Source organism: Tinamus guttatus, unplaced genomic scaffold (genome assembly GCF_059628265.1).
Source record: "Tinamus guttatus ecotype Peru unplaced genomic scaffold, ASM5962826v1 Tinamus_guttatus_pri_ptg000247l, whole genome shotgun sequence".
NCBI lineage: Eukaryota > Metazoa > Chordata > Aves > Tinamiformes > Tinamidae > Tinamus > Tinamus guttatus.
In genome coordinates, this window is record NW_028288781.1 from 5,757,085 (window position 1) to 5,771,536 (window position 14,452).

The 14,452-nt window shown below is 40.8% G+C and overlaps 1 protein-coding gene across 1 annotated transcript in view; it reads left to right on the forward strand.

Moving 5' to 3' along the window:
* Positions 1 to 474: 474 nt before the first annotated feature.
* The window catches only part of DCLK2 (doublecortin like kinase 2), a 72,733-nt gene continuing 58,755 nt past the window's right edge, over positions 475 to 14,452 (forward strand). Inside the window, exons 1-2 of the mRNA XM_088526482.1 lie at positions 475 to 953; positions 8,984 to 9,318. Coding sequence (XP_088382608.1) covers positions 536 to 953; positions 8,984 to 9,318 — 753 coding nt within the window. The 5' untranslated portion in view covers positions 475 to 535. The remainder of the gene's footprint in view (positions 954 to 8,983; positions 9,319 to 14,452) is intronic.

The following is a 14,452-nucleotide window of genomic DNA, read 5'->3' on the forward strand; positions in this document are numbered from 1 at the left end:
GCCTGCGCTGCAGTGGCCGCACCGCGGCTCGCTCCTCCCGCCGCCGCTGCCGCGCCGGGGTCGCTTTCTTTGCGAGGCGGCAGCCGGCAGCGCCCTCGTTCTCTCCGGGCAGTGGCGGAGCTGGGAGCCCGCGCCGGAATCGGGCCCGAGCGGCGCCCGCTGGCCGGGAGGGGGCGGCGGGATGGGCAAGCCGTCCCCACGCCCTCTCCGGCGGAGCTCGCAGAGAATAGGCTGAGGCGGGAGCTGCGCGCACGGCATCCTCCGCATTGTGCGAGCCTGCAGCGGCGCGGGGGCGGCGGTGCCCACCCCCGGGTTATTTTAGCCGCTGCAGTTAGGCGGGAGGCACGGGGGATGCTTTTGTGCGCCGCCGCGGGCCTAGCGGCGGGGTGCGGGCAGGGCTAGTGGCCGCTGCGGGGCGGCTTGGGCGCTGCGGTTCCCCGCAACCCGCCCGCGGGGGCAGCTGGGCACGATGCCGAACTAGGCGCCCTCAGGAGCAGGCGGCGGAGCCGGCAGCAGGGCGAGCGGGCAGCGCGACATGGCGAGCAAGCGGAGCATCGAGCTGGAGCACTTCGAGGAGCGCGACAAGAGGCAGCAGCGCGCTGGGCCGCGCCGCGGCGCCCCGGGCTCCGGCGGCGGCGCCGGCGGCCCGCGGGGCAACGGGCTCATCCCCAGCCCGGCGCACAGCGCCCACTGCAGCCTCTACCGGACGCGGACCCTGCAGGCGCTGAGCTCGGAGAAGAAGGCGCGGAAAGCCCGCTTCTACCGCAACGGCGACAGGTACTTCAAGGGCTTGGTCTACGCCATCTCCACCGACCGCTTCCGTTCCTTCGACGCCCTCCTCGTCGAGCTCACCCGCTCTCTGTCGGACAATGTGAACCTGCCCCAGGGCGTCCGCACCATCTACACGATCGATGGCAGCAAGAAGCTCACCAGCCTGGACGAGCTGGTGGAAGGTGAGGGGCCTGCGATGTGGGGCCGGGTGGTGGGCTGCAGGGCCCTCCGCTCTCCACCGGGGTGCATTTTCATACCAGAGAACCGGTCATGCTGGAAACGGGCTGCCCTGGAGGCCCTAAGGCCACAGTGAGCTGTGGTCACCTGCCAGGATAGGCCTCGTTTCCTCAGCATTAGCTCCTGGCCATTTGCCCAGGCACCCTGAGGTGTGTGGGCTGAACATGCAGGTACTGACTTTGTGGTGAGGGTTCAACAGCAGGCCCTTTTGCTGTCTACCCCAGCAAGAGTAAGGTTTTTGGCAGGGTTCCAGCTGCTGCCACTGATTCACCAGGGAAATGTTAGCGCTTGGTTCCCTAACCGTTATTACACTCCCACTGATATCTGACAGTGGCTCAGGCTTTCCCAGAGAAAGCCCCAGCTCTGTGAAAGGATGTGTCTATACCCCAATGCATGTTAAAACTAACAGGTGTAAAGTCCCATTTTCAAACGTGACAAGAGGGAATTGGGTACCAAGTCTGATTTCTGAAAGCACTTTATAGAGGTAAGTACTTTACAAAATTGCCCCTAAGTTGTTTTTGATAATGGGACTTACCTGTCCAGGTTACTCAGAGCTTGCAAGTCCAAGCAGTACTTGACTACTTCTCCAAACAGGGCCAAAGTGGTGTTTTTTCTCTGAACAGAATCTCTTGTTTTTATGGAAATGGTAATGGCCTAGACAAGCAGCAGATAGGTCTTTGAGTGCTTTTGGTGATTTAAATGACTGCATTTGCAAGCCTGTTTTCGGCTCCCATTTTCATCCACAATTTCTTATAAATCTGATTCAGGTATAATATTTTCAGGTATATCATATTTTAACCTTGTTTTTGGGAATGAGAGAAGACAAATCAGAAGGTAGGCATACAGGTGTATTTGCTTGTTGAGTGTCTGCATACACACTTGCGTAAACTCTATTTTCAGAAGTTTGACATATATTTTAATTGAATCTTGCCCCAGGTACTCTTATGATGTCTTAAAACTTAAACTCAGCATTACATAAATCAGTCTTTCAAGTCTTGCACAGTGTGTGTGTGTTTTTTTTTTTTTTAATCAATTTCTATTTGATGCTTTTTTCAGGCATCCATTGTATATATTGCTGTAATTTTCCACCCAGTGAGTTCAAATGCAGGTGCCAGATTTGCAGTCTTTTAATCTGTTAATCAACCTTGCAGCTCATGCAAGAGGAAAGGAAATGTTGCAGTATTTGCTGCATGAAGAAGTCTTGCTCATAAACATATGCAATAAAATGTACTTCATAATCATAACATACTACTTCAGGAATTTCCCCATCCCCTGATCTAATAACAGGAGGTATGAGAGGGTTGCCCAGTGAAATGTTGACTATGGTAACAACGCAAATGTGAAATCAACCAAAATCTCTTTTAGGGTCCAGTTATTCAGAGAAAACTAGGAAAGTGAGATGCTAGATTAGTGAGGAAAGAAGATTTAGCAACACTTTAGTGATAACGACTTGAAGTGACTTTTGAAATGTTGAAGTTTGGAGAAACCAGAAATTTTAAAGCAATTAAAGCTCAAAAGGACAATCCATAGTGTACAGGGATTCAGGATATACATGCCAGGGCTCAAAAGAAAGTCTCAAAGTTGCTTAGAAGTGCAAAGGCAAATGTCTTGCTGGACAGCTGTATAGCTGACATTCTATAGTCTTACAAGTCCATGAAAGATAATTAATAAAGCAAAAAGTGTTTTAATTTCTATTCATATGCACACTGAAAAGGTGACCTCTGTTATTGCTTTTTGTTGGAAGAATAAAGCAAAACAAATGTCTCAATTTAAATTCCACTTCCATGCTTTCTCAAAAACAAACAAACAAACAAACAAAAAACTGATTACTTAGTCATCTATCCATGACCAATACAACTTTCAAGAATCTTAAGAAAATCCTGTAGCATCATAAATGAATTATAATGGGCTTTTATTAGCATGCCAGAAAACTTCAACAGTTTAACTACCGTACAGAGAAAGGAAGAGAGTATGATTGTACGGGAATGGGAGAAACCAAAAAGTAGGGGAACCATAATTCCTGGAGTCTAGGAAGACCCCTCTTTGGCAACAGTTCTATTATTGAGATGCTGGATGAGGATTTCTTTTGTTTTGTTTTGATTATTTTTCCACTTTTGCTTAACTTTTTTGTAAGCACAGCAGGTTTGAATTTCTGCTCTACAATGATGAGAATTTGAATGAGATAATATGCTAAGACTTGAAATGCAGTACTGCTAGAAGTAGTTTTGAATGGTGTTTTGTTGTGTCGCCTTTTAATTTTCAGGAAGGAAAATAAAATAACATTACTCTTAAGCATAACAGTTAGAGGCTAAACTCTAAACCCCGCATCTACTTGATGCAAAACCTAATTATTTGTATAGACTGTTTGCACATCCTCAGTGTTCTAAGAACTAGTACATGGAATTGCAGCAGTTGAATTGCAGTAGCAGCAGTGCCATAAAGTGAGCCAAAGGTGCAGCCACCTTCACCATGCTAAGATCTGCATCAGCCTCCCTCTACTCAGTGCCTGTGTGTGCAGCTCTTTGGCAGCGCTGGTGCAGACAGGCTCTCTGAGGCCTGCTTGTTGTTTGTTAGGTTAATACCAGTCTGGGATATAAGGGATGGCAGTACCAAATTCTGTATTACAGTAGTCCAGTTTAGCTGACTTGACTCACTGATGCAGGCTTTGGAATTTGAGTCTATTTGGCAGTCTGTTTTACTGTTAACTTTTTTAAAAGGCAAATAGATAATACACAGGCATACTATTCCAAGCATTATTGTCATAGATCGGGTCACAATAATAAACTCAATCTAATGACATTTTAAACAAAAATTAACAACCTCCATTTTAAATAAGATCTGTCAGTTAAAAAAGCATACTCTCCTGGACCAGCCTTAGACAAATAGCATTTATGTTTCCACCCCCTGTAGATTATGGAACATTATGGATTGTCTTTCTGACAGCTTTAATGCTTACTTAGAAATTTCTCGTTCCTCCCATTCTAAGTCTTCTCCTCAGAAATATTTGTTAAGGATCCAAATACAGTTTAGAAATTCAAAGTCAGAGTTTTCAGTATAACTCTGTAGAAATAGGCATATAGAATTTGGGATATGGTTCCTTTGGGGTTCCCTCTTTCACATTGGTGTGCGATTTCCCTGCTATTTGATCTTGCTGAAGCAGAGAGATCCATGCAGGGGGTTCGGATTAGGAATATTGTGACTTTCTTCTACTGCCTAACGCAACTTTACTATTGCACCTTACTCTGGTTTTATATCATAGATTCCATGTGCATTTCACTTCATTAAAAATAATGGAATAATAGTTTTGTTTCTATTCTCCACAAAAGTTAACTGATTTAAATCCTTCAAAATTCTTTAAAAAATTAAGCCCTTTATACATGATGCAATGTTATTAATAGGAGCTCCACAGGTTTTTTTAGGGCTGATGATTTTGTTTTACACAGGTATCAGTAATGCAAAATCTATACTTTAATTGTATTTGTGGTGAAAAACACTGAATGTCCTGGTTGTTAATGTCTACTGCAAAGTCAGTAGATCTGTAGAGCTCAAGTGTCGGTAGTTTTGTCTGCAGAGTTGGCATCAACAAGCATCTTTGGGGAGGAGGTGGAAAGTTCTGGGCAGGGCAGTTATTCATGGCAAGGACATGCACTGCAGGATGCCATCTGCTTTAAGGAAATGGGTCTGCTGTGTCAATAGGGAGAGGAGGACTGTTTTGAAATCACATATTGGACTAATGAAATATTTTCCACCTTAGATTATTATTATTCCTGCATATTACATTTTAATCCTATTTACTTACATATTTGCACGCTATTAGCAACTAGTAGGTCAAGAAAATCTATTTTCTTGTTAGGACAAGCAGATGATAACACCAAGTAGGGATTTGTATTTTTCTTTCTTGCAGAAGGTATGGGCACTTTCAGAGCTAAAGTTGAAAAGCTGCAATGCTTCAGACATTATTAAAAAAGTAATGGAGTGGGTAAAACAGGGCAAAGTGTTTTTTTTTCTTTTTTTCTTTAAAAAAAATTACTTCCAAATGTGTGTGCAAACCCCTGTAGGTTGCACTCTGTTGAAGCAATGGAGTATGGTTATGAAATACTGATAAAATTGTTTTATTTGTGTGGGAAGGTAACTAAAAACAACAAATCAACCCCACCACTATGCATCTCCTAGTTTCAGGGATAGGAAAGAAGAGTTACCCCCTTATTGTGGAGGAGGCATACGGTGTTAGGTAAGGTGGATTGCACATGCCCCTACTTGTCTTCTAACACCTTCTAGAAAGCACTAAATGTAAGTTCTAAATCTTCTGAGTAAATAAAGTCAAAAAAGACCTAGCTAAAATCCTGATCATCATCCCAAGTTTTGGAAAATATATGGGGAACTTAAATTGTACAGGTGAGAAAATGTGAGGACTTGTACAGTGTTATTGTATGTGATATGAAAGTGAAGGAATCCTAAGAAATTGTTGTGGAAGGAAGTTCAAAGAAAGAAAGGAAAGAAGTGGAATGCTCATAGAAAAAACATGGAGATGAATGATTTTTCTATAAGAAGGTATTAATTTCAGCTATATCTTCTGTTCAGTGTGTTGTTGAAAAATGGAATGCTTTATGTGAATCTCAGGAGATAGTAATTAGTGTTTGTTAGCACCTTGCAAAAAGGAAAATAGAAATCTTGTTCAAAGTGTTCTGTTTAAGATACCTTGTCTGAGTCGGGATCTACTAAGGAAAGATGCTAATGCTTAGCTAATGTTAAGGAAAACTAAATATCTATAAGCCTTTGACTTTCTTTTAAGTGTAACATGTCTGAATGCTTCTAGACTTTGTTAAATGCTTAGTAGTTGATGTTAACTTACAAAACTTGGGCAATGAGAGACCGAAAGTGGTAAGGCGACAGTGTTTCTTCAAAACTCTGTAGTTTTAGGTAATGTAAGCTGGCTATTTATTAGACTGCAGAGATAGAATCCCTGTCTTCCTGTCTGTGTTTAAAATTGTGTCTCTTAGTTTTGGAAAGTTCACTTGCACTCTAACTCTTTATGCCTGCATGCCTGTCTTGAATGATGAGATAGATACATTTCCTGTGAATGGAGTGTTGAAGAAACAGTTGCCAAAAGGCAACTTACATAGACAAGTACTTAAGTAAGCAGTGCAATGTTTAGGCCACAGATGGTCTTTATCTATTTATCAGTCAGATTGACAACTGTTCAATACTCTCTGTTCATCATCTTTCATTACTGGGATAGTGGAATAGGGTAGGTGAATGTTATATTTAAGCTATTTGCTCTCCATGTCTGGAATTCTTCTCTTACAGTATACTTAAAGTGCATATACACACACAAACAAACAGGTCCTATTTCAGGACTAGCTCTCTGGGTTATTAAAGCAGTAAAGGTGAATTATTTAGCAGTAGGTAAGGTTTCCTTGAAAATAGGCAGCATTGCATGTCATCCTTTTTTTTTTTCTTTTTTTTTTTTTTTTAAAGTTACTAAGATGCACAGAACCAGAAGTTAACTAATTCTCTTTGTATTGTTTATATTGTGACCCACAATATCAGTAGATATTACTGCTTTTTGAGAGAGTATATGCTTAATTTGGGGGATTTTTGGCGATACTAGGATTGCTTTGCCGAAGAGATAGTCCTGAGAACAATCTAAAATGTTGTCTTGAAGCATTGGAAGGATTCCCGTATGCCCTTTTGATAATATAATGCCAATAGTAGGAGGAGGTTGAAACTTCTGCCAAAACTGCTCTGGAGCTTTGCTGACCTTCCTGTCATAGAATAGTTTGGCTGGAGTCAGAGCTCCAACTGTAATCTAAGTCTGTAATTCTTGAATTATTTCTGCATTTAAAAACCCTTATTGCTTAGTATATATTCTTGCTTCACCAGTCTGTAGTTTGCATTTGTGTCTGCAAAATCCTGTATAGTATTAGTGACTAACTTCATGTTCTGGTATAAAAGCTACCATATTAGTGCCAATGCTGTAGGCTAAAGACTTGCTACTTACTTCCAGTAATGCAACTGTTTTGAGTATGTGCTTGTTAAGGCTGGTTTTCATTAACTTTAAAATGTTTAAAGTTGTAACTGGAAAAGAGAACTTCAAACCATAAAATTGACTGCATTGAAGTCAGTAATATAAATACTTAGAAGTATTGTTTGTGCTTATTTGTGGAGCTGTGACAAGTGCGAGGGACTGGTAGATGTGCTGACAGCCTAGAAAGCTACAGCTCTATCCAAATATCATTAACGTCTTGAAAGAGATTTTCATACTAATGGAATTGGTGTATAAGTCATTTAAATGTGCAAATCTCATGTAAGAAAGTGAAGCAGACAAATTTAGTTATACATGTGTTTTAAACTGTAGAGTTATCTGTTGCTTTGCCATAATGTTTGAAATATATTTGATTGGCTTAAACAAAAAAAAAAAGAAAGAAAACTATATTTTACATTTTACAACTGTTGGTGTTCTCAGACAGTGTGGAGATTATCAGATGGGTGTCCCTGGAGATCAAAATACTTATATTAATCTCAAGCATATATAAAATTGGGTCATATATTAACGCTGTGGGTAAATATATTATGAAACATTAAATTCTCACTTTTTCTATCTGCGAAGTGTAACATAAAGAAGAGGTAGCATCCTTGCAAGGGACTCTGGCACATCTTCCAAGCAGCAACATACAAATGTATTTTTTTACTTAGAGGGGTGACTAACATAACTTGTGTTGTTCCAGAGTGTTCTGCTTGCTCATGAAAGCGTGGTGGTTTTTGTTTGTTTTTGTGCTTGCTTTTTGAATACACCATTCTCTAGGAATGTCTCTTGTAGTAAACTTTGCAGCTAGGATTTGGCTTACCAGTGCAATTATTTTTGTTCTTCTAGAAACTATTCCTTATGCAGAAAGCAACAAGTGATTTCTTTCTTTCTATGTTCTATATATAGCAATTTTCTGGCTACCTTGCAAGGTTCTCCATAGAATTTAGAAACTGGGTAAAGACGTTTTTTGTAGTGAAATCATTAGGAGTTTTGGTACTGACATCATCTGAGCAAAAGTTTCATCTCCTTTCAAGTTATGTGTTAGGCAGCCAATGCTTTCACCTCTGACTTAAACCACTTTCTCCACTCCTGCCCTATGTGCCTGCCTTACAGATGTAATATATGTTTCCAATGTTTATACCTGTATTACTAAGTGTACTTTGAATGGCAGTTGTAAGAGAGCAGACATGGAATTTAAGAATTGCTAGATAATAGGTAATACACTATGATTCTTGATAATTAGTCTATTTTTTTCTCTATGCATCTGCCAATTATAGAAATTATCAGTTTCCAGATAGTTTTCTTATTTTTAATAAAAATAATAAGTGCTTTTAATTAAAAACAGTATAATAAGTTAAAAGGATGAATTGGAAACAATCTGTTTGAACTGCATTTTCACCAAGCCTTAATGTCAAGCACAATCTACTTAAAGTTTTCAAAAAGAAAAATTAATGAGACCCCTTTTCAAAGGCAAATAAATACAATAAGTTGGTAATAAACAGGATTTGCAGTCTGTTCAGATGCACAAGAAATTTTATTTTATTCCTTCTTAAGTGAGGAAACAGGAGGAATGAGAAGAGTTTTACACTGCTATTTTACACTGCTGTTGTAAATAAATAATGCTTTGGATTAATATTGACTGAAAATCTTAGGACCATTTCTGCTCTTCTGATAAGTATTGCAATAAAACCCTGGCAGACAGAGGTCATACTGAGTGAGAGTAAGAAGAAGATAATCTGTTTCAATATGTGTCTATAAAGGACAAAGTTAGAATAGCATTTTGAGACTCTTCTATGGTAAATCCTCTAGCAAAAGGGTCTCTTGTTTTCCACTCATGTTTCTTTACGGGAAGCAATTTTTCTTTTTTCTGGCAAGAAATTTTTCATTTTTTTAAATTGTCAAAAATATAGCAGAATTTGTTAAATTATGGTTATGTCTTCTTTTCAGGTGAAAGCTATGTATGTGCATCCAACGAACCATATCGCAAAGTTGATTATACCAAGAATGTCAATCCAAACTGGTGTGTGAACGTAAGGACGGGTTCCACTCGATCCTTAACATCTTTGACATCTGCAAAGAGTGAAGTGAAGGAGAGTAAAGATTTCATTAAGCCCAAATTAGTGACCGTTATTAGGAGTGGAGTGAAACCCCGAAAAGCTGTGAGAATTCTGCTGAATAAGAAGACTGCTCATTCTTTTGAGCAGGTCCTGACTGACATCACAGAAGCCATTAAATTAGATTCCGGTGTAGTCAAGAGACTTTGTACGCTGGATGGAAAACAGGTAGGCTAATGAAATACTGTCAATAATGAAATACTGTCAATATTTAAATATGTATATGTACAAAAATTGTAAGTTGTATGTAATGCAAAAGAAGTTGACTGCTTTACATTTTAAGAAAAGTTTAAACGATTTCGTATTGCTAGACAAAAACACATGTTGACTATATTTAGTAATACAGTTCACTTGAAACACTTGAAAGTATTTTGAAAGTGATTTCCCAAGGGGAAATCATGCTTGACTAACCTGATAGCCTTCTGTGATGGAATGAGCTGGATAGATGACATCCACTGCTCTCCCCTTATCTGTCTCGACTTCACCAAGGCTTTTGACACCGTCCCTCACAACAGCCTCCTGGGCAAGCTCCGGAAGTGTGGGATAGATGAGTGCACAGTGAGGTGGATTAGGAACTGACTGGATGGGAGATCTCAGAGGGTGGTGATCAGAGGTGCAGAGGCCTGTGGTTAGCGATGTCCCCCAAGGGTCAGTCCTCGGTCCAGTCCTGTTCAATTTATCCATCAATGACCTGGATGAAGGGACGGAGTGCTGCCTCAGCAAGTTTGCTGATGATACCAATCTGGGAGGAGTATCTGATAGCCCAGAGGTGCTGCCATCCAAAGGGACCTGGACAGACTGGATAACTGGGCAGTGAGAAGTCTTATGAAATTCAACAAGGCCAAGTGCAAGGTCTGCACTTAGGGAGGAATAACCCCAGACACCAGTACAGGTTAGGGACCAACCTTCTGGAGAGCAGCTCTGCAGAGAAGGACCTGGGTGTCATGGTGGACGACAAGTTGATCTTGTGGCCAAGAAGGCCAGTGGGATCCTGGGGTGCATTAAGAAGAGCGTCTCCAGCAGGTCGAGGGAGGTGATCCTGCCCCTCTACTCAGCCCTGGTGAGGCCTCATCTGGAGTACTGTGTCCAGTTCTGGGGCCCCACAGTACAAGAGGGATGTGGAGCTGCTGGAGAGAGTCCAGCGCAGGACCACAAGGATGATCAGGGGCCTGGAACATCTGCCCTATGAGGAGAGGCTGAGGGAGCTTGGCCTGTTCAGCCTGGAGAAGAGAAGGCTGAGAGGAGACTTGATCAGTGTCTGTAAGTACCTCAAGGGAGGGGAGTGTAGAGGATGGGGCCTGCCTCTTTTCAGTGGTGGCCACCAACAGAACTAGAGGTAATGGCCACAAACTGAAACACCAAAAGTTCCCCAGGAACTTAAGGAAAAAATTCTTAACAGTGAGGGTGACAGAGCACTGGAACAGGCTGCCCAGAGAGGTTGTGGAGTCTCCTTCTCTGGAGGTCTTCAAAACCCGCTTGGCTGCAGTCCTGTGCCACGTGCTCTAGGTGACCCTGCGTGTGCAGGGGGGTTGGACTAGATGTTCTCTAGAGGTCGCTTTCAACCTTAAGCATTCTATGATTCTATGAAAGTTAACAGTTAACAGAAGCACAGTCATGTTTTCAGATGTCAACGTGGCTGCTAGGTAGCGTCTGATATAATATTACTGTTTCCTTCTATTTCACTTCCTATAATTCTGAAAATAATGCAGAATTATAGCAGAGTGAGCCACAAAATTTTCTACTACAGTTGATCAACTCTCTGTACATTTACTGTGATCATGGTTTAATGACTTAGCCCTTCACAGAACTGGACTTTGATATTTTTATTTTACAGTAGTCTATAACTTTGACAGCATTGTGTTTCTAGCAGTACAGAGCAAGGTAGGCTGCACAATAGACCACATTCAATGTCAGATATATGGACTAGTGTAGTATTGACTCAATATTAGGATCCACACCCTTTCAAAAGTTATTTTTACACACCTGTGTATCTATATCCTCCTATGCATTATTTGTAAAAGATTCTCTTTTGTTTCTGTACATCTGGGGATTTTTAATGTCAAGTCTCTTATAATGGTTGTGATCATCACTTAAACAGTTTTTTGTGTTGAGAGTTACCAGCGAATGTATCAAGAGAAAGAAATGAACCTTTTTAGAGCATCTCTTGGTATGTGATGTGTCTCCGTGTTAGTTTTTCCATGCTTCGGGTACACTTTAGTGATTAAATACTTAGAACAACTTTTGTTCTCTGGTATTAAGTATAGAGAAGCAAGTGCATCATTGACACTCTTGATTTGCAATAATTGGTGGATTGTAACATGCTTTTTGGTTCTCTTAATAATTTTGATTTTTTCATTAGATTTGTCAATGAGATTTGTTAGGAGAGAATCATTTTTACGAAGGTCCTTTTCTTTTAAAAAGTCCTCCAATGTGATTTAGTCATGCTTAATTTAATTCATTATACGGCAGCTTTGAGGACATTTATTATAGAGTAATTAGTCTCTCCTACCCATAAAGTCTTCTGTTACTGTCCCAGATAAGAGGAATTTAATCTCCTCAAGCAAGTAGATTGAAACAGATTTCAGAGGAGTCAGGAAAGGAAACTGCTGCAAAGAGGAAGCACAGTTCAGATTCCCCTCTGCTATCAAATCATTAAACTCACTTATTTCCACTGGTGTGGAACATGCAGTGGTGCATCTGGGATCAATAAAATTAATTAATCCTCAATTGTACATTAAATGTCACATATGTTGCTTCCATATTAACGTCACTCGTGGTGGATGATGGCTGTTGTCATCCTCACTGTGGGCTGCCCAGCTGGTGAGAGTGCTCTGAATTAGGTGAAGACTTGTAGTTGCTGCATCAGATCCTCCTGCACTTGCATGGCAATGGGCTTGGTCAGTCTGGGATTGCAGGTGTAGAGATAAGTGTTTTCAAGTGCAGTAGGAAAATTTCTAGGAAGTTTTCCCAGCTAACATCCTGCAGATCTTAGCTATATCATCTATGTGTAAATTATTTCAGTTGTGGCAGTGCCTAACCAGGGTGTCATCCCTTTCATTTGGAAGAAAGGCCTCCAGCTGTTTGCTTTTCCAAAAAGAATTTGGGAAAGAGCATTCTCCTGTACTACCGTAATGCCATCTTGTTGATTTTTTTTTTTTTTTGTGGTCCTAGAGACATAGCTAGCCAGATATAGGGGCTCTGACATTAGATATCCTGAATGAAAAAAGCTTCCTCCTGGATATCTGGGAGGAAAGAGGCTTCCGCTTTTTCCCAAAGTAAAGGGCTGACCTCGGCTTGAGGCTATGGGAATTGTGTTTTTGTTTGTTTGTTCTTTGCTGGTATATGTAGGGGTTGGTGCCTAAGGGCATTGTGGGGTTGGATAAATGAAGAGCTGCTTTGCTGCCAATTACCAATTGGTGGAAATTTCTGAACTGTTTTCCCTAATGTGGTAATTGCTTATTCTTCTAAATCTGCTAGTGAGGCAGATCTTTTATGTTTGTCTTATTGTTGGCACAGCTTAAAAGGAAAGCATTTTTTTTTGGGAAAAAGGCATTTTGTAAATGTCTGTGTTATTATAAATGTAATTCTTGTTTCTCAGGTTTTTTCACAGGAAATGCATTTTTTGCTATTTTTGAGAGGAAAAAAGTTACACGTTCTTACAATATATAATTGATGCCAGAATTCTTGTGTTAAAAAGGTGCATATATAGTTTTCTTTTTTTTTTTGGGGGGGGGAGGGGGGAGGGTAGAGTATGTGATTCTCTTGCTAGCTTGTAGGATGATTTTTGTTGTTTTCTGTAGAGGTACGTAATAGTGGATGCTGGGGGGAATGTTTGTGAAACCAGTGATTCTGAAATCATCTTTTTAATTTTGAGCTGTACAGTAAAGGGAATGTCCTCAGAACAGTTTTTGACTGCTCTTCTGGCTCCATTAGTCTTGACTAAAGCAGAATCGTGATAATAGCAAGGGTACATTAGCATTACAGCATAGTAATGGCTGGTACATAGCATTACAGCAAGTAATGGCTGCATCAGTTATTTTCCCTGAATGTTGTGTGTAAAGGAAAATATTTAGTTTTAAATTGTAAGATTTTGTAATATGTGCAAGGCTTCTTTTTATCTTCAGTTTTGATATGGATGGTGCTACTTGAATATTAGGGACTAGGTACTTTTTTTTTTTTTAACATTTTCTTTTACATGGTGCAAGGCTGACTTTTTTTGCTTTTAAGCAGATAAACATTTTTTTTTTCCCCCTCACCAAGAGTAAGCATGAGGAAAAGCACTCCTATAAAACTAACTAAGCTTTAATTTTGCAATTTAGGCTTCTGCTGTTCCAGGGTCTTTGCTTCTGACATTGAAGTTTGCCTAATATATTTGCCTGACCAAAGTGTTTTCCGTACTTGGCTACATTTGTTTCTGTCTCTTCTTTGCTGGAATCTGTCACTTTCCTACTGTGAAGCAAGTGTGGTCAAATTGGAGCATCTCCAGTTGGAAAGTTACCCTTTCATTTTCTCCAAAGAGAGTTTCTCTGTTTTTCTAAACAAATGTCAAATAACAATTATTGTAAACTGTGGGATAGCAACTTAATGGAAAATTGACTTTGCTGTTTCTTCAAGAGTGAAGTGTATGGTTGGCAGGGGAAGAAATGTATTTCCTGGGAGAAACTCCTCCTCTCCCTCTCTCCTCTCCCTCTCTCCTCTCCCTCTCTCCTCTCCCTCTCTCCTCTCCCTCTCTCCTCTCCCTCTCTCCTCTCCCTCTCTCCTCTCCCTCTCTCCTCTCCCTCTCTCCTCTCCCTCTCTCCTCTCCCTCTCTCCTCTCCCTCTCTCCTCTCCCTCTCTCCTCTCCCTCTCTCCTCTCCCTCTCTCCTCTCCCTCTCTCCTCTCCCTCTCTCCTCTCCCTCTCTCCTCTCCCTCTCTCCTCTCCCTCTCTCCTCTCCCTTAAAAAAATAAAATAAAAAAAACACCGCAGAACTGCAAACTGTATTATTTGTATATATCATTCTCCCAATACAGGGAAAATTAAATATTTTGGAAGATGGTAGCTTTTCAAGCTTACATCCTGATGAGACTTCCTGATAGAAATCCATAATGTGATTGAAAAGGGGGATGACTCATCTTTTCTATGCTGAGTTCCAAAATAGTTACAACATACCAGGGATAAATCGTACCCCAAAGATCATTTTTGATAGGCCATAGTATATTAGTGGCTATCTCTAAACTTGAACTAAAAACTCTGTTATTTTGTGTTAGTGAGGTTTTCTCATAGGGTACTCATTTCCATTAGAAGTTAGATGAGTAAATGAGG